Source organism: Misgurnus anguillicaudatus, chromosome 13 (assembly GCF_027580225.2).
Source record: "Misgurnus anguillicaudatus chromosome 13, ASM2758022v2, whole genome shotgun sequence".
In the NCBI taxonomy this organism is placed as follows: domain Eukaryota; kingdom Metazoa; phylum Chordata; class Actinopteri; order Cypriniformes; family Cobitidae; genus Misgurnus; species Misgurnus anguillicaudatus.
The window spans coordinates 15,012,755-15,032,725 of NC_073349.2; the positions used below are offsets into that span (position 1 = coordinate 15,012,755).

At 36.3% G+C, this 19,971-nt stretch overlaps 3 protein-coding genes across 4 annotated transcripts; 1 reads left to right on the forward strand and 2 right to left on the reverse strand.

Annotated features, from left to right (window-relative positions):
- Positions 1-2,508: 2,508 nt before the first annotated feature.
- apobec2b (apolipoprotein B mRNA editing enzyme, catalytic polypeptide-like 2b) lies at positions 2,509-9,203 on the forward strand. Its single transcript, XM_055189129.2, has 2 exons — positions 2,509-2,956; positions 6,962-9,203. The coding sequence occupies exons 1-2, from the start codon at positions 2,628-2,630 to the stop codon at positions 7,491-7,493; spliced, it is 861 nt and encodes a 286-aa protein (XP_055045104.2). The 5' UTR covers positions 2,509-2,627; the 3' UTR covers positions 7,494-9,203.
- A 373-nt stretch (positions 9,204-9,576) lies between these two features.
- Positions 9,577-11,442, reverse strand: oard1 (O-acyl-ADP-ribose deacylase 1). Of its 2 annotated transcripts, none has more exons than XM_055189060.2 (6): positions 11,285-11,442; positions 10,906-10,962; positions 10,557-10,722; positions 10,398-10,456; positions 10,186-10,298; positions 9,577-9,947 (listed from the first exon to the last, which is right to left on the reverse strand). In XM_055189060.2, exons 2-6 carry the CDS (start codon positions 10,957-10,959, stop codon positions 9,845-9,847), a joined length of 495 nt encoding a protein of 164 aa, XP_055045035.2. In that variant the 5' UTR covers positions 10,960-10,962; positions 11,285-11,442; the 3' UTR covers positions 9,577-9,844. The 2 variants fall into 2 exon arrangements, with proteins under 2 accessions (XP_055045035.2, XP_055045036.2); XM_055189061.2 differs by having other exon boundaries at positions 10,557-10,732.
- Positions 11,443-11,885: 443 nt separating this feature from the next.
- Positions 11,886-15,305, reverse strand: guca1b (guanylate cyclase activator 1B). Its single transcript, XM_055189417.2, has 4 exons — positions 14,713-15,305; positions 14,302-14,451; positions 13,549-13,663; positions 11,886-13,311 (listed from the first exon to the last, which is right to left on the reverse strand). The coding sequence occupies exons 1-4, from the start codon at positions 14,911-14,913 to the stop codon at positions 13,184-13,186; spliced, it is 594 nt and encodes a 197-aa protein (XP_055045392.1). The 5' UTR covers positions 14,914-15,305; the 3' UTR covers positions 11,886-13,183.
- Between the last annotated feature and the right edge of the window lie 4,666 nt (positions 15,306-19,971).

A 19,971-nucleotide genomic window follows, 5' to 3' on the forward strand; every position in this document is an offset into this window, starting at 1 on the left:
AAAACTGTGCCAAATTAAACACTATTAAACATTGGGTTAAAGTAGTTTTATAATAATTAAGGAGAATTAGTCAAATAGAGTTACAATACCGCTGACAAGTCTCTTCTATGCGTTCTTTGTGTACAGAACCCCGCAGCTAGAAAGCTGTAGGCAATCACTGTAATTGAAAATAATTACATTTTAGGACTGCAGGGAATTAGAGAAAGCTGATGGTGAACTGGGATCTCTCAGCTTGCAGGGCCGAATGGAAAGCAATAAAGCTAGTGGGATATCAAGATATGCATTTCACAGCTGGTATCAGGGGGGGCACATGCAATTTTGTGCTCTATGAAAGAATACAAGGTTGGGCACCCTACCACACCCATGTTACTACTAACAAAGCGATCTTTGGGAGCCCCAATAGTGTGTGGGCCCTTAGAATTGTCCTACCTCTTCTCCCCTTAGTGACGCCCCTGGCTGGTGTGCAGTGAGGATTTCATGTGTTACCAAACACTACATTTTGTCATAATTTTAAAGCATGTCATGCAGTACACCAATGGTCCAGCAATTTGGATGTCTTTATATTAAGATATTTTCATCAGAATCAGTCTGTGTGCATTTACATTTTTAGGGAGCGTGCCAGGTTGTGCATTCTAAGATTTTGTATCTGCCTGTATCCTACGGAGAACAAAATAAGGACATTCAATCAATAAACTCTCCAAGCAGTCTCAAACAGATTTATGTGTAAGGTGGGGCGACACTGCTGCAGTGCAGCTGTAATGAACAATTTCTGTGTGTGTGTGCGCGCCAATCTTTATTTTCAGTTTCCCATTTATTAAACCACAGTCAAATTCCTTCATATTCATTGATTCATATGCACACGGTAACATTGCATTTCCTATTTGCGCACACGACTGCCAAGTTTAAAATGGAAAAGCAAAGTCCAATTGACATTTTCACATCTTTGCTGAATTGGCCCAGCCATATTGAAACAGTGATAGCAGTGCTTCCATTTGCATTTCATTTCATTTCTTCATCGTCACACTCCCACCATGCCAACCCCCAAAAGAAATTGCATCTGCAATTGCAATCTCAATGCCAATAACAGATGGCTGTAGATCAGTTTCTGTAGATTTGATGTTAAGGTCCCGGGTGGGTTTATGTGGAAAATAATTGGTCATAGTTGCTATGAAAATAACATTTTAAACAGGAAATTGACAATATGTTAGTTTGAAGACAAAGCTTAATGACATTATTAAAAAGAGTGTCATTCTCACGATCTATAGATATATGGACTTAACAAGAAACCAATGTTAGCGCATATACAGTATAACGTTATTGATATGCGACAATGACAAGTTACACAAGTTAGACAACTGCAATGTGCAGAGTTAGATTAAAGTTAGATTATCTGTTAAATCTTGGTTTATGTTTAGGGTTGGTCAGAAATAGTTGACTATGTCCACTTTTAAAATGGGTGATCCATACGTGACCAACGCTCCAGCTGCTCACACAGATCTATATTTAAACATTCATAACTGATGTATAACAATGCATCACCAATAGCTTTGTTCCTAGCATGGCTTGATGTATTTATAAAGGCCTTACAGCTTAGATCCTTGAACATCATTTTTCTAGTCATTTTTCCTGCTTTTATGGTCAGTACCTCTTGTAAACTAAATGTAGATTAGCGACAAGACAATTTCGTCCTTGGACCCCACATCTGGAAGGTTATTAGGGTTATAGTACTAAAGCAGGGACATCAACAATTTGTAAAAAAAAAAATCTCAATGCATACAGTAATCTTTCTTTTTTAATTTATTCTTCACACCATTCCAGCATCTATGGCTATATTCATGCCGAGAACGGGTTAATCCATACACAAGTTGATCCACACACATTTGCCATCTCCAATTCACCTACCTTGCATGTTTTTGGCCGGGGCTTGAACCATGGACCTTCTTGCTGTAGGGCAACGGTGCTACCCTGAGGCGCCCAATACTGTATCTACATATGCAAGAACATCTGTAAAGTGTATATTTAAATAATTCAAAAAAGCTTGAGTTTTATTTTTTAGGTCAGGTCAGTATTATGCTGCTCTTTAGATGACCTTGATGCGAAGCAGTGTGGCTCTAACCTGATCCATAACTATGTGAAGAGACTGAGTCACTCCGAGCTCTTTGCCAGATTTCAGCTATTAATAAGCAGCTTGTTGGTGTATGAACTGCAATAATATTCTGTTCAAAAGGGAAGGGAAAACACCCATGAGTGTGTTATCATATTTTTGGTGTCCGCACTCTTATTCAAATATTTAGTATGAAGAAAAGTGGTCATTGATGCACCAGTTGAACAAAATGAGGCGGTTACATTTAAACAATGCCGTATGAAATTCCCTCGTACCCATTATCCTTGGGTCTTTTTATAGCATGGAAACAAGAGAGAGCAGCTGCCCTTTTACTTTCCCTCCCCTCCCTTGTGTGTTCCCCGACCGGCTCCTGTTTGTGACACCGGTTATCTTTATCTTTTTTTCAACTCTCAGACTTAGGAACAATTTCACGCTGTCATCTCTCTGACTCACATCCTAAATCAACAGCACCCCTCGCACACACTCGCTGACAAACATACTCGTATCGTCGCACAGCTAAGTCATGGCGGACAAAAAGGACAGCAAGACCCCCGGCAAGGTTCTGATCAAGAAAAAAGAAAAGAAAGTGGAGAGTAAACCTGAGAAGAAGAAAGAAAAAGATAAGGATGAAAAGATAAAAAAGAAGGCAGAAAAAGGCCCTGAAAATCAACCGGAAAAAGATAAGGATGAAATGGTTAAAAAGAAGGCAGAAAAGAGCCCTGAAAATCAACCCAAAAATGAGGATACACCTCAGGGAAATGGAAATGTAGCAGAAGGAGCCCAGGGTCCCGGAAAAGAAGAGGAGTATGAGCTGGAACCTATGGAGCTTCCACCATTTGAGATCATTGCAGGGTATGTCAAAGATCTCTCATTTAATACAAGTCATCCAAAAGCAAGTCAACATTTTGGGGCAGCTTCCCGAACTAAGCCTTGTCCCAGACTAAAATACTTGAGCTGTCTTAACTGACAAAATGTGCCTAAATCCAAACTATTGTTTTGTCTCAAACCAGCAATCTTTGTTGTAAGGTATGTTTGTTAAAAACTACTTAAATGTCCTAATATAACTCAGATGTAGTAAAACAATCTGTAGAAATTACAGTTTTACTGGCATCTGTTTGCAAAGTTATTTTCAGAGACAGTTCAATCATGTTTTTTAAGCTAGCACTTGCCTTAAGCCTTGTCTGTAAAACCGGAGGATAAAGTGACAGTTTCCCAGACAGGGTTTAGATTAAGCCAGCACTGTCAAAAAGCTGTAGTTGTGCAGCTGTTTGCCAGTAACTTACTGTAGATTTAAATGTATGTTATTTACTGTCAACAGTTTGTTCAAAGTTAAATGAACATGAAACATTTTCAATCTTTATCTTCTACAGTAAGTTACTGGCAACCAGCTGCATAATTACAGCACATTTTTACAGTGTAAGGAATGTTTATAAAAAAATGCTTAAACACCTTAATTTAACTAAGGCCTAGTCCTGGCTTTAGCTAAGGCTTGTCTGTGAAACCAGGCCTATGTGTATGTAAATGCACTTAAAATGCTGTGTTCAATATGGACAAACCTAACAGCTGGTTTAAATTAACCTAGGAATTTTAACTCTTAGCCCTATTCGGATGGTACTTGTTTCTCGAGGGGACGTAAGGCATTTTCATCATTTACAGGGGGTAGTCATTGATTTTATTGCCTTCTGAATCCAGAATATCAGCGTTTTTCTCTTAACACCCGCCTAAGAATTCCCACAAATACCAAGGTCTTGTGGTAATTTAATTGCCATCCGGATCCAGATCTCTGAGTTTATATAAGGGTATCAATGCAAAAGTCATTCCGCACTTCCTTTTACACTATATTGCCAAACGTTTTGGGACACCCCTCCCAAATCATTGAATTCAGGTGTTCCAATCACTTCCTTAAAATCAATCACCTAAGCATGCAGACAGTTTTTAAAAACATTTGTGAAATAATGGGTCGTTCTCATGAGCTCAGTGTATTCAAGTGTGGTACAGTGATAGTTGCCACCTCTGCAATAAGTCTATTCGTGAAATTTCCTCACTACTGAATATTCCACAGTCAACTGTTAGTTACATGATAACAAAATGGAAACAGTTGGGAACAACAGCAACTCAGCCATGAAGTGGTAGGCCACGTAAAATCACATACCGGGGTCAGTGCATGCTAAGGTGCACAGTGCGCAGAAGTCGGCAAATTTGTGCAGAGTAAATACTACAGATCTCCAAACTTCGTGTGGCCTTCAGATTAGTTCAAGAACAGTGCGTGAGACCTTCATGGAATGGGTTTCCACGGCCGAGCAGCTGCGTCCAAGTCTTACATTGCCAAGTTGAATGCAAAGCGTCGGCTGCAGAGGTGTAAAGCACACCGCAACTGGACTCTAGAGCAGTGACAATGTGTTCTCTGGAGCAACGAATCTTGCTTCTCTATCTGGCAATCTGATGGAAGATTCTGTGTTTGGCAGTTGCCAGGAGAACGGTACTTGCCTGACTGCATTGTGCCAAGTATATATTTGGTGGAGGGGGATTATGGCGTGGGGTTGTTTTTCAGGGGTTGGGCTTGTTCCAGTGAAAGGCACTCTTAATGCTTCATTATACCAAGACATTTTGAACAATTTCATGCTCCCAACTTTGTGGGAACAGTTTTGGGATGGCCCCTTCCTGTTCCAACATGAGAAGGTCATATAAAGACACGGATGAGTGACTTTTGTGTGAAAGAACTTGTACAGAGTTCTGACCTCAACCCAAAAGAACATCTTTGGGATGAATTAGAGTGGAGACTACGAGTGAGGCTTTCTGGTCCAACATCAGTGTCTGACCTTACAAATGTGCTTTTAGAAGAATGGTCAAAAATTCCAATAAACTTACTCCTAAACCTTGTAGAAAGTCTTCCAAGAAGAGTAGAAGCTGTAATAACTGTAATGGGTGGGCCAACCCCATATTAAACCCTATGGATTAAGAATGGAATGTCATTCAGGTTCATGTGCATATAAAGGCATGTGTCCCAAAACTTTTGGCAATATAGTGTAGATCACTGAAAACCATCATATGGTAACAGGCTTCACTTTTAATCTGCACCAGTGACGCATGGATTTTAAACATTGACACCTTCATAACAAAAATGAGGAGAAGTATATGGGAACATAATATAAGTTTCATCATCACACCACTACAGCGAGTGGGAGCTGATATAAATAAAGAGAAGAAAATCACAAAAACATTTAAAATGACTATTAGCAGCAACAAGTGCTAAATACAATTTTAAAATGTATTCAATTTCACAATAGTATTCCTTATACATGTAATAACCACAAGCAGCACATTTCCAGGTGTTTCGAATTATAAACACACATACACTCTAAATATGGCTAGGTTATTTTTTACCCATAATGGGTAAATATTGGTCAGAACACGTGCATTGGGTCAATTTTGAACCCAGCACGTGTTCTGTCCAACATTTACCCATTATGGGTCAAAAATAACCCAGCCATTTTTAGAGTGTATCCACCACAAATGTATCTTCATCCGAATGCATGAGTTTTATTTTGGAGACATGCAAATATATTTTAACAGACATCCTCAAGAGAAACGATTACCGTCCGAATAGTGCTTATAGGTTAAAATAACTCAATGATTTTAATTTATAAGTGTAGTTTTTGACGTACAGTACTTTTTAAATTTTATTTCAAATTGTTTTTAAATTAAGTTTTTTAATAATTAGTAAAAAAACTGACAACTTAAAAAAAACTAGACCTTGTTCACACTGTCAGTCCAAATCCGATTTTTATACATAGCTATGGACTATCATAAGAAAAATTAATAAAGTAGTATTCCAGACCACCAACTCTATTGATTATTGTCGCTGTCCTTCCGAAACCTTGTATGCCCAAATTCACTCTTTTCCAAGAAACAGAAAAAAACACTTTTACTGATTACAAAAAGCAAGCACTTTTTAATACTTTTTATTAGTTAAATATTTACAAAACCCAATGATTTATGACAACAGCAACAAAAAAAATCATTTGTTTGGCCATGTAGTGTACTTTACTATCACTGTAAAAAAAAATCCGTAAAAAAACTGTAAATCTCTGGCAGCAAAGTCGCCAGAGAAATTCCGTCAAATTACGGTAAAAAAATGTTTTTCAAAATTACATACAAAAACTGTAAAAATACAGAGAATCTTTTACAGTCCTAATTCATTAAATTACAGAATATTACTGTTAATAATTGTTATAAAAACTGCTTTTATTAGTTATTTTATTAAATTGCTCTGTATTTATACAGTAATATTTTTTTTAAAACTTGGTTTATCTTTGTACATAACTAAAAAACACCTGTATGAAAACTTATTAATTATGTGAAAATACATGACGGTTTCTTCGGACGCACGCGCGTTGTTGCGGTTACACACCTGAACCGAAGTGAACTTTCGGTCTGTATTTATTTATCAGTCTGGCTAGTGGCTGAACTGATCTCTGAAACGAATTCCTTGGTGAAAATAATTTTTTTTTGGTTTGCTAAAGAAGAGCGGAGACTAGACGAGGAGGCAAGAATTAAAGAACCTGTAGCTAACATTTTATACATCAATTTTACTCAGTAACATTAACTCAGTAAAATGACCCTTTTTTTATTGATGCTATGTGAAATTCTACCGGAAGTTAAGTTGAGTCCACATAAGTCGTTTGTTTATGTTGTTGCTGCTGAAAACATTCTCAATATAGCCTAGTGCTGCAAACCTAGCATCAGTACAAGCTAATTCAAAAAGTTTTTTGTTTTGTTCTCATCAGATCAGACATCATCGTAGTGTTTTCTTTCAAATTGCTAAATCTCTCCCAAATATGTTTTTCTTTCCTACAGTGACAGAATGAACCCCATTTTCTTTAAGTTCCAATTCAAAAATGTAGAATATTCCTCAGGGCGAAACAAGACCTTCCTGTGTTACCAGGTGGACATCCAAGGACAAGCAGAAGCAGATGGGCTTCGTGGTTATCTGGAGGATGAACATTCAGGTGTACACGCTGAAGAAGCCTTCTTCCAACAAGTGCTGGCCTTGTACGATACGTCACTTCGCTACACAGTGACCTGGTACACGTCCTCGAGCCCCTGCGCGGCCTGCTCTGCTAAGCTTGTGGAGATCTTGCAAAACCGCAAGACGCTCCGCCTTAATATCCACTGCTCTCGTCTCTTCGAGTGGGAGGAGCCAGAGATACAAGCCGGACTTCAAGAGCTAGTTAAGGCGGGGTGTAAGCTACGCATGATGAGGCCTTTGGATTTTGCTTATGTTTGGTCTACTTTTGTAGAGAACGAGGAAGATAACTTTACACCCTGGGAAGACTGTCAAGATAACTATGAATATTATGATGAAAAGCTGTGTGATATTTTAAAGTAGGGTAAGGATTTGCTTGCCATTAAATGAGACATTACAACACAGCCTGGCAAGAGCTTCAAAGTAAACAGTTAAAATTACTCAGCAATAGAGAGCTGCAGGGGAGACGTATTTTGGTAGGGAAATTCCGATGTTAGCGTCACATGGGTTCCCTCGGCAAAAAGATTTTTCCATAGACTTTTTGGATTATCATAGATAAGCACTGTGATCATCATAAGGTTTTGATATTGATATGATAATCTTCACAAATGAACACACCATTTATGAACTTTGAGTTACTATAAATAAAGCTAATCTTAGGCAATAAGCAAACTACACCACAGTTACGCTACTTGTATGTCATCACCACCAAAGCATGTACCCTGATAAGGAAATACTTTGTGGATGAATCTTTTTGGGAATTGTGCCCACGTTGCATTGTTTTTAAAGGGGACATATCATGAAAATCTGTCTTTTTTCATGTTTAAGTGTTATTATTGGGTCCCCAGTGCTTCTATCAATCTGGAAAATGTGAAAAAGAACAACCCAGTAACTTGGTTTTGGTAAACCATTCTCTGCAAGCAAGTTAAAATATAGGTCATTGTAATTTGACTCCCTTGTGATGTCAGAAGGGGATAATACTGTCCCTTAATTGACAATATCCAACCACGGCACTGCCATTTAGTGCAAATCAGCTCATTTGCATTTAAAAGGACACACCCCAAAACGGCACAAAGTGGCAATTTTAACATGCTATAATAAATTATCTATATGGTATTTTGAGGAAGAAATTCGCATACATGCTTTGGGGACACCAAAGATTTATTTGACATCTTAAAGTCTTTTGAAATGTCTCCTTAAAGATTTTAATGCGTGATGACTCCCTATTAAAACCACCCTTAAAGTTCCTGTAAACCGGAAGTCACGATAAACTTCCGTGTTGTGACTTTTTCGTAGTGAAAAAGAATATCCCACAAGGAAAATAGTGGGCGTTGCTTGTGTTTTCCACAGTGCTTTGATTGGATATTGAAAAGTAGGCATTGAGTTGGAGGAGGCGGAGTTAATGAATGCGGTCTAGCAGCTGACGTCATCAGAAAATGACAGACGCAAGAGGGAGAAAAGTAAACTTTTAGATTTTGATCGAAGTTTATGAGGGCACATGAATAACAAATTGCACAGATAAATTACTTATAATAATCACTGCAAAATTACATAAAAAAATAAGAATTATTAGTTTTAATTTCATTGGGACTTTAACCATCCTTTTAAAGATGCTTAAACCCTAAAAAATTACAAATGGGGTTATTACTGGTGTGTTATGTTGTAGAATAAAACGTGAAATATATTGAGCTTTAAGGCATTTAACCAAAACCCCATTAAAAAAAAAACATTGAGTTCAGGAATTGCTAAAATGCTCACTCGTTTTTGGGTTTCGCCCATAAAAATACGTCATCCCTGCAGCTCTCTATTATACTGACACTTCTTCCTCTTTCATCAAAATTTCTTCTGTGACGTCACACATTTGACTTTCTTGACTGGACTGTAAACAGTAACAATTCTGACCTTACTATTGTAAGGTATTTATTAGGGATGTTAAATATATGGGATACTTGATTTGTATGTTGCAGAGTAACATTAGTTATTATTAGTTACAAGCATGTGTTTGTCAGTAATTTAGGAAAAATGTTCAGACTCTAGTCTTGACTTGCTTTTAAATACAAATATTACAACTTTGTCTGTTAAAATTATTTTTTAAATATATGGAATTGTCATAGCGAATAGGCTCCTTTAATGTTATTATATTAAAGGCGGGGTGCATGATCTCTAAAAGCCAATGTTGACATTTGAAATCACCTAAACAAACACGCCCCTACCCCAAAAGATACCGCTGATTGGCTACAAGTGTGTTTTGAGAGTAGCCCGACTCCTTTTTCCAAAGTGTTTTTTAAATTCATGCACCCCGCCTTTAAAGATGACCAAGTTATTAAGTCTTTTGATTAACAATACAGTGGGTTTGTATTTTGGGTGATATTATTATTATAATGAAACAAATATGAAAGTAGTATTCAACTTGTAACCAGTATTCAACATATAATTTAAAATTACATAATTTTGAGATTTCTTCATTTCAAAACAATCCAACAGTACAAACGCCCTCTAGTGTTGAACAGAATAACATAATTTAGTTTTCTAACAGGAGTAAGTGAATAAATCAACAAAATCGAATATACATAATAGTGTAATAATGTACATTCGTAGAGTCTACACCTACTAACCTCCACCAACATAAATAGTGGAAAACCAACGGAAAACAGCTAAATTCCATTGGAATCAATCATCATAAAGATAAATGTGAGTTTCAGACTTGCTGTGATCTAAATTGAATAGACAGTGATGCAGACGTCTGTGTTCTGGAAGACTTCGGTAATAATGGACGACACATTTTCCCATTTCAATTTATCCAGCCCACAGCCAATCCTAGTGAAATGAAATGACATCAGTTTTCATAATCTATTCAGTACAAATACCAAATATTAAAAAATATATATTGTTAAGAAAATAAAGCTTCATGTCCATATCTAAATTATTATTTATAAATGCAAATATTTAGCTAACTTAGAGCTTTGGAAAATTACAATATTCTTATATGTAGTAATACAGCTAAGTATTTAAACTAAAAACAGAAAATAGGAATAACATAATGTGTCAAGTTTACCGAGGCATGGATATCCTCTCAACACCATTGGCCAAGCAGTGGTCTCTCATACACACAAGGCTCTCTCTGAGAGTCTCATATGTGGGCTTCTGGTAGTATTTTGGCTTTGTGATCTAATGTGTGAAAATATGAGGCCGGGAAATCTTCACTTTCAAATTAATCGTCAAAACAAAGAATAAATGTGAAGTAAAAGCATACAAAAAAAGTCTCACCAGGTAGTACACAAACCGATCAGATTTTTTAAGAACAGCACACTGCCCTATATGCTTGTCTTTTTTTAAAGTAAGGAGAAATAGAAGATTAAATAGGAAGAATAAAGGTAAGTGAAGTATTGAGTGCACTTACTGGTGATCATAATAAATCACACTTACCCTGAGCACGAACCTCTTTAATTCCAAATTTCTTCTTGAAGAGCAAAGCTATACCTGCTCCCATACGACAATCCTCACTGATACAATGTGCCAGGGCGTCTGTGGCCGGACAGGTGAACAAATCTCCTCTCATATACTGCAGCTGCCATCCTGAGCTGCACAGGGACTGAAATATACTAGCAAGATCACAATCCAGGTCATACTGAGATAATCACCATTTAAACCTCCTTTTTATGAGCTTTAAATCAGCATATATTATTGTTTACACTGTAATAAAATAGAATTTGAATAACACTTTAGACATCATATTTAAATAAAAGTAATGTTATTTAAATGAAGACATGCTTACATCTTTTGTATCTTTGTCATCTGTGTTAACTTGGCCTTTATATTCCTTAGACATTGACTGTGGTGAGATTATGATAAATACCAGACAGACACATCATTAAAATACAGCGACACATTTCATTTAACACACTTGACGGGGCATGTTGTCACACTGCATACATAATTTGTATAATAATCATAATGTTGAGAGGAATACTTTAAAAATAGATGCATGAAATAGCTTGTATCCTGTATATAAAAACGATCCAAACTCCGGGTAGTTTATGATGGTTCAATTTTAAGACTGAGGAAAGTTTACAGTACTATTTACATGTGTTTGCTAACAGTCACTGGCTAAATGTGTAGCCTGCTGCCTCGAACTTGGTGATGTATTAACTTACCGCAGCAATGAAGATAGATGTGTGCTTTACAAACGATCAAAACGTTTAAGTTAGTTTGAGTAAAATACAGAGAATAGATCAGCAAACAAATCCAAAGGTTTTGGTGTTTCACATTTTGTCCTTTTAAAGTTTCGATTTATTGCATTGAAAGGCATTGACTGCCATCTAATGGTAGGGAGTTCAAGTGCACTTTTGAAAATAAAGCTTTTGGTAAAATTAACCCAGTAGAAAAAAACAATTAAACGGCAAACAACGTTAATATCTTCTTTAACTGAATAATTTGATTATGAACATTATTTGTTTATTTATTTAGTGTCATACAACAACATTCAATAGTCTACACTAATAATAATAGTAGTTATCAATCGTAGCGTCCACGTGCGTAAATTATTTTGTAAAATTAACACAATTCATAAGGAGGTTTAAAAATTATATGCTTAAATAGACTTGGTATGGCGATTTATGCAGATTATATGTTTTTCATTACACATTTACAATACTTTCAGTAACAATATTGTTTGCTATTACAATTAATTAGATGTATTTAAATTCTTAACAAAATGTTTTTTTTTTTCAAAATACTAAATGGCCTCAAAATGGCATGAAATGAGAAAAAAAATATACATTTATTATAATAGCACAGTACATTGCAAAGAATGAGTACATTTTTGAGAAATTTACAGAAGCAATTGCTACCACATTTATAATGTGACTCTAAAGCAGTGGTTCTCAAACTGGGGATCGTGGGCTCCCTGGGGGGCCCTGAGATTGTGCAAAGGGGTCCCAGTTTCATGAAATTTTATTAAATATATGTATTTATCAGAAATTCTGTCTAAATAAACATCAGAAAAATAAGCCTATTACCAAATGCACTACATTGTATAATTTAATATCTTTGTTTAATTCAAATATTACGTATTGGAATATTTTATGTCATACATTTTCTTTGGGGGGGGCCACGTAGGAATGCACCATATATAACGGGAAAACCTTTGAAAACCACTGCTTTAAAGATCCTATTCTTTACTTTATTTACAAAATCATATGCCAATATTATATTGCTGTTATTTAATTGTGTAATATCTGAGATAAACCCAAACGCATCAGATATCAGTGGCGTCTCGTGACTGCTCATCCGAGGGATGGTAATTCAAAATATGTGTTCGAAGTGTCATGTGTGTTGCTCGTGTTTTCAAAAAATTTGTTTGTTGTGTCATGTAAACCATGTGCATCACGTGTCCTGTCAAAATAAGTGACTGCTGCACACGCGTCAAAACTGTTTAGAATAAAAGAGGCGCTCACGTTCACAAAATACACGCAAGACACTCCCTAAACTGTGATTACGCATGAGATTATGCAAGTATCTGGCAAACGCGATCGTCTCTTTTATCATAAACCCTTTAGACACGTCTGCAGCAGGCACCCACCTTGACAATACCCGTGATGCACATAGGTTCACTCGACGGGCAGATTTTGAAATGACGAACCACACACATGACGGGCCACATACATGTTGTGACGAACTTTGCATTGAGCCCCCACGAAAAAAGTTGGTGGCCACCACTGTCAGATATTATACCACAAAAGTAATAGTCAATAAATAGCTGCTCATAACAATAATAAATAATGAAAAAAGAAATAAATATATACATTCAAATATAATGTAGTTTCAAAACAGATGAAAGTAAGAGATGAAAGATAAAATTAGTAATATAAGTAAATAAATAAAGAGAGGCATAAGGTCATTTTCTGCAAAAATCCTTTCTACACTCTATTTGATAAAAAAAGACAATCTGAAAAGTAACATTCTTACTAACATTTGTAATTGAGAAACTATGTATAAATTATGTAATGTTTAAGTTAAGAGGGCAGAATTGTGTTGAAAGTGTAAGAGTTTGTTTAGAAGTTGGCGCTTCGACGTCGCTGTTCATTGATCCAATCTCCAGGGTTAACGTCCATCTGCAGCATCTTCATCACCCATTTGTCACGTCGTGCCCCGTCGATGAACTCATCCAGAGACAACTCCCCTGCAGACACAAACTGCATTAGCTCTTCTTCAATAGTGCACTTCAACATAAACCTGGAGCCCATTCACAATGGGATTAATTATTAAGATACATAATTCGATGCATTTTAAATAAATATGAAATTATAAACTATATAATATATACTATACTATAGTTATATTATAGTATGCTATAGTTGTGAAAAACTTTAGCTACAGACACTCAGCAAACAAACACAAAAACAATAATAAGTTTTACCATCTCCGTTCTCATCCACTAGTTCAAATATTCGGTCCACCACCTGATCTGGGGTCAGCAGGTTACACTCTTCATCAAGTTCACCATGACAGGCTTTCTTAAGTCGGTAGATTGACTGTAAGAATAAAGTCAACATTACACAGTCTGCCTAATAAAGGACTAACAATAACGCAACTTGTAAAAGTCACCAAGGGACTTGTTGGTGTTATTTCACTATAGGCCTATGTAAGATAGAACGCCCTGTTAAAATTTTAATTGTTAAGGCTATTGATGTTTAAAAGCAGGCCTATGGTCCCATTAACAGTGGTATAAAATAGCAATATTGTTTTAATCCCCTGTAAGTATCTCAGTAAAAAATTTCAATGTCAGAGTTATGCAACTACACTCTTAAAAACAAAGGTGCTTAATGATGCCATAAAAGAAAAATTTCTGGTGAAATGGTTCCATAAAGAACCTTTAACATCTGTTTAACAAAAGGTTTTGTAGTGATAAAGGTTCTTCAGATTAAAAAAGGTATGAAAAATAGTCATTCTATGAACTTTTGACTTTGGGGAACCAAAATTGGTTCTTCTCTGGCAACCTTTTAAGCATCTTTAATAGTTATATCATTGAAATATCACTACTTAGTGCAACCAGAGTTCCTATAATTATTATGTCTTTCAACCATTTTTTATTTTCCAAACCACTGATCCATTCTAATCCCAGCAGCGTTTGAGTCAGATGTTGACTGATGAAACCGACAGGGCCGATTACCTCCACAATCTCCTTCAGTTCTGTTTTGTCAATGCAGCCACTCCCATCCTTGTCATACATTTTAAAGGTCCATTTTAATTTGTGCTCCAGTTTCCCTCGCAGCACCAGATTCAAAGCTGCGACGTATTCCAGAAAATCAATAGTGTTGTCCTATGAAAGATAAAAGAAAGAGAAAATCTGAAAAATGCATTGCCAAAAACAGGCCACTTTCTTTCCTAATTTTAAACCGCATTAGGTTCACCCCTTTTATGTTTATAAATATGTACATAATAATAATAATTATACATTTGTATAAAATTTGCTAAAATATTTACTTTTGACTAAAAGCGGAGAAAAATGTTTGCTGATGCACAATTTTTGAAATGGGTTTGATCTGTTGATATGTATGTTAACTAGAATCGAATTACTCACCCCATTTTTGTCAAAAGCACGAAACATGTTTTCTATGTAATCTGCTGCTTCCTGGTTGCCGCTTACACCAAAGAAGCTCTTGAACTCGTGCATGAAGAGGGTTCCACTCGGACATTCCACCACAAACTTTTTATACCACTCCTGCAGTTCAGCAACATCGATCTCTTTATCATCAGACTCCTCACTGAGTCGCTGACCCATCACTTAATAGGACGATAACCAACAAAAGCTCTGCCACTTAACCGAAAATGTTCAAGGTCGCATCCGGCAGCCTCATTTCTCTGGGTCCCTTCTCCATCTAGACATTACAATTCACCTTTAATCTCAAACTAATAATACAAGACTATCAATGTATACTTTAGGGGTACATTTAAAATAGCCAAAAGTAACAAGGTTCAGATGTATTTTGTAATGACCGAAGTTTTCAACACATCCTTTCGATGTGGATGCTCGAATGGCTTGGGATTCAGCACAGGGACGATTTTGCATCACATGACTGCAAGGGATTATTCATAACCCTACATGTCTGATTCAATTAGTTTGAAACAAGATGAAGAAAAGCTTTGCTATTATTTATCATTTAGAAGAGTAACACTCTTGACTAGAGGTTACAGGGTGCAAACAATGAGTCCATTATGACTATGTTTGACCCTTTTTAGATTTTAAACCATTTACTAGGTTTAAGGCCACAACGTGTAAAAGGAAGTGGCTCCATCCTCCAAAACACATAAAACACATAAATACTGTATATATAAATAATATATAAAATAGAAATTAGTATTTCATTTTATTTAGGTTCAAGACATCCTGACAGCTCTGTTATTGCTCAAGTGGAAGGGAAGTTTACCCTAAAAACTTGACATATCATTTTACATTTGTATACAGTTTTTAATACTATATACACATTTCCTGTATTTTCTGGGTGTATTCTATTAAATAGACTGAGAAACAATTATATATGGTCACAATAACATTACAAAAACAACAAATCTAATTGTGGCATGGTGGCCTAAGACTTTTGCACAGTAGCCTACTGTAAATATAGTAAGGGCAGAGGGGATTATGACTCAGATTATGATTCACAGGACAGTGTGATCAATAGCAGTATTTAGTTTTTATGGTCTAGTTTAGGGCATAGAATTAAGTAGGCAACTTTGGATGCAGTTCAGTCAGTCGATGATCTTTAAAGATTTTTTCAATGTGCTGACTACACACTTCACGAGGATAATCTCTATGGGCCTGGAGGTGTCAAGGACACTCATTGCGTAATGAATTAATGATCTTATTGGATTAAAACTCAATATAATAACAAACATGCAGGATTAGTATGCGTTATTGAAAACAATGGAAAGCTACAAAGCATTAGTATGATTCATGTTACCCATAATTAACATGCATTTAGCATTTGTGTCATGCTCAAAAAGCATGTCATACACAAACAAATCCTGCTATGCTGAAAAATATCAATCAGTGTTGATAATAATTTAGTCAGTTTTAGAGTCATATTAAATGCAAATGGGGCAGGATTGAGTGATGAAGAAATAAGCACACTGGGTAATGTTCCCTCTGAACGAGCCTGGTCGGTGCTCTCATCTGAGATGACACTAAATCATTTATAACGATACAAATGGCTGCTAAAATATAATTATTACAAGTGGAGAACGCGGAAATTTGATTAAAATTTTGTAAAAAAATTTGCAGTGGTTCTGTCTCACTCGTTTTACAAAAAAGTGCAATACTTGCCGATGCCTCTAGGTGTCAGTGTTACAGAGGCTAAAACTTAAGGTGATGATCTTTTTGGTGGTGTCTTTTATTCTTTAGTTTTTAATGCGCAATCGAAAATAGTTACTCAAACTTCCTGGATGAAGAAGTGATCTAGAAACATTAAACTTGTGCAGCTCTATTATAACTTATAACCCAGCAAACACAGAACGTTACCCTAACGTTAGTTTTTGGTTATCTTTTGGTTATTTTTTAGGGAACCAAATTATAACGTTCTGGGAACGTTACTCTAACGTTAAACTAACCTAAAAATAACGTTCTATTTCTGTAAAGAAAACTTTCCTGGCTAACCAAAAACAAACCTTGGGAAATAAGGTTATGGGAACCAAAAACTAACGTTAGGAGAACGGTTTTAGAACAAAAACTAACGTTAGGGAAACGTTTTGGGAACCAAAAATTGTTAGCTGGGAATAGCCTACCACATATAATATAATTTATCCAATTAAATTATTACATTGCAACGCTAAATTAAAGAACAAGGGCAATTGTACGACATAATTCATAATAGCTCACAATAAAGACTGTTTCGTGAAAACTTTGGATTTTCCTACCTCAAACTCGGAATAAATACTCTGAAAGGGCGCTCACAGGCAGACATCCGACGTAGCCGCGTCATTTGACGTCACACCCTTGATTATTCCATTGAGAATAACGCCGAGCTACTTAATGTGAAATAAAGTCAAACTTTAAAGTATTACTTACACACAAAATGATACTAAACAAAGTCTAATCTGTACGTTTTATTACTATATTCAAACAATAAATAACGTTTTGGGGCTCTTAAATGTGGTGTGACGTGTGATTGACAGTAGGAAATGAAAACCATGATTTACAGTAGTCAACCAAGGTTGATGTTCGTGGCTATACTGACCACAGGTGTTTGACACTGGTTTTAATCTCCTGCATGTCTAAGTGGGTTATCAGGGCAATAAATACATTTCTCCCACCCCACCTCCTCACCCAACACAGGAGGGAACCCAGAGCAATATTTCTGAAGGTACATCTAGGTTGTTTAATCTAATAATGATCCTCAACACACATAGCTACACTGCAGGGAAATACAAAATAATCTGTGAATGAAAAAAATTAGGTACGAGGTGATACCGTTTCATTACTGCTTATTAAAGCCCATTGCAGCGACTGTTAATTATTTTTTAATGTAAATGAACTCATTGTTAAAGTCCCTCATCACTTCATCCATGTAGCATTAATTAAATGGCTTAATTAATTTTCATTATTACTAGGAGATAAAAGAAGTGGAGGGGAAAAAATCTGTTATTTTCACAATTGCCTGATCAAACACTCATGAATCAAACTACATCAATAAATGCATAATCTCTGTCTTGTACCGTGACATCCAAAGATGTTTTGGTGTTGTCTACTTCATCCATAATGAACGGAGGTGACATTTTTGGGTTATTCCTTTGTTCTCTGTGACGTTTGTATGCGAAAGACACATTGAATCACACAGAAATGTTCAAAGACTTTATTACAGAAATTGTAGTAGAGGCACTACTTCACATATATAGGCACTGAACTACTGAACTGGACTTGCAACTGCGTGTCTTTTCCAAACAATTCAGATTTAAATCCAGAGCATGTTAACCCATCCATTTTCAAGTTCTCCATGTGATATGCAGTTTAAATCTCTGTTAACATACAATGGGGATTTAACTGGTACCAAAGATTTTATGCCGCTTTCCTGCTATTTTATATATTGCTTTCTAAGGGTCTCTCATCTTGATGACAACTTTCAAGGTGCTGTAAGCATTTTTTTCTTTCGTTTTGTTGTTGAAATACAACGCATATAAAGTCACTACGTCCTCACAGAGATCATAGAAAATAGGTGTCCTGAGAAATCACACCTGTTTCTGTGACAGCACTTGACTCTGTAAACAACACAAATGAGTCAGGTCTGTGCTTTTTTAAGATGATCAGAAATCTAGCCAATCAGAAAGCCAGTCAATTTTGCATGTTTGAGAAGGGTGACATCTTGAGGGCGGAGTTTAGGGTGTGCGGCTGAAGTTAACAAAATTTACAACACCTTTAAGATGTCAATGAGATTTTAAAGCATTTTAAATATGTGACCCTGTCTGTGAAATGTCAGTCAATGGGTTTTCCCAGACTGGGTCACATTATTTAACATAAACCAAATCCCCATCTCACAAAGGTCATGACTACAGTGCTCAAACACCAACACATCAATAATCCCATAATTCTTCACAGAATAAAAAAATGTGAATAACAGTAACCTGTATTTCAAAGTGTAACAACAAAGGTTAATTCAGTGCATGGTCGACAACAGTACGCTAGAGGGTGAAACAGTTTTCGCTGCGTGGATGAGTGCAATGTAATCTCATAGGACAGTGTTAGTTCCCTTGGGCCGCCTGCGTGTCTCTGCTCATCTACTTCAGTGTGAAACAATCGTTTATGGCAATATTTCATATCTGAAAAACATGAACTACAATTGTATTTTCCGCTCCGGGCTAAAACCAAACCTTATCTATCTTCCGATTGGAGATTATGCAATGAGATTATGTGGATTTTGATTGATTTATTATGGAGATTAGAAAATGTGCTGAAATGTGCCCGGAGTATCGGAGGCCATCAGCTACCACTATTACATCACTATATGACATCACGACATCATAAATAAACATCAGATCATCTCTACAGCTGCTGGTATCACGGGTCAACATGACAACCTGTTACCTCACAAATGAACAAAACAAACATGTAACCCCACAAAACACTGGAGAAACGGCATTAGTTCACCGACTTGAATTTTGAAATTCACCACAGAATATTCAGAACGTGGAGAAACGTAATCACTGCAAAACACCTGCTACTAAAGTTTAGGTGATCAATACACTCTGCCTTTCATTCGGAACTGATTTACATACAAATAAGGGGAAAGGATGAAATGCATTTCAACATTATAGAATAAAAAAGCCCAGAGTCAAACAATTTGTATTCCTTAAAGTGATTTAAAGCACTGTGGAGACGTCTGAATGGAATTTGCTGCACTTCTAATACGAACAACTCTCAAAGACTAAACCATTTTGCACTTCTGGCTATAAAAGTATGAGATTCATTAAGTGAAGCCCCTCGTTCACCAGCCCTGTGCTAAAATAAATTAAGTGACATTTAATAAAAGAAAATACATTCATTCATGATTTCAAATTGTAGGTCAACCCCAAAAGCTTCAACATTTTTACACTCTAAAAAATGCTAGGTCATTTTCAACCCATTGTTGGGTCAACAAGGGACCCAGTCATTGGAAAATGGTTGGGTTCAACCCAAGTGTAGTGTTTAAAAAGTACACTCTAAAAATGCTGGTTTGCTCAGAAAAGGAAAAAATATGGACGTAGTGTCCGTGACGTCACCCATTGGTTTGTGAAGATCGTTTTTGAAACTTAAAGTAGGCGTTACCTGCCGTCGCCATCTTGGCTGCGCGTCAAACGTGCGGAAAACCGA

What these genes read in the sequence shown, in the direction of transcription:
- guca1b (XM_055189417.2), bottom strand. Translation starts at nt 14,913, where the DNA reads ATGGGTCAGCGACTCAGTGAGGAGTCTGATGATAAAGAGATCGATGTT. An exon ending in AACTGAAGGAGATTGTGGAG is followed by an intron (nt 13,664 to 14,301) that starts GTAATCGGCCCT and finishes TTATTCTTACAG; the next exon opens with TCAATCTACCGACTTAAGAA. An exon ending in AGTGGATGAGAACGGAGATG is followed by an intron (nt 13,312 to 13,548) that starts GTAAAACTTATT and finishes TTGTGTCTGCAG; the next exon opens with GGGAGTTGTCTCTGGATGAG.
- apobec2b (XM_055189129.2), top strand. Translation starts at nt 2,628, where the DNA reads ATGGCGGACAAAAAGGACAGCAAGACCCCCGGCAAGGTTCTGATCAAG. An exon ending in CCATTTGAGATCATTGCAGG is followed by an intron (nt 2,957 to 6,961) that starts GTATGTCAAAGA and finishes TCTTTCCTACAG; the next exon opens with TGACAGAATGAACCCCATTT.
- oard1 (XM_055189060.2), bottom strand. Translation starts at nt 10,959, where the DNA reads ATGTCTAAGGAATATAAAGGCCAAGTTAACACAGATGACAAAGATACA. An exon ending in TAAAGAGGTTCGTGCTCAGG is followed by an intron (nt 10,457 to 10,556) that starts GTAAGTGTGATT and finishes CTTTAAAAAAAG; the next exon opens with ACAAGCATATAGGGCAGTGT. An exon ending in GAGAGGATATCCATGCCTCG is followed by an intron (nt 9,948 to 10,185) that starts GTAAACTTGACA and finishes TCATTTCACTAG; the next exon opens with GATTGGCTGTGGGCTGGATA.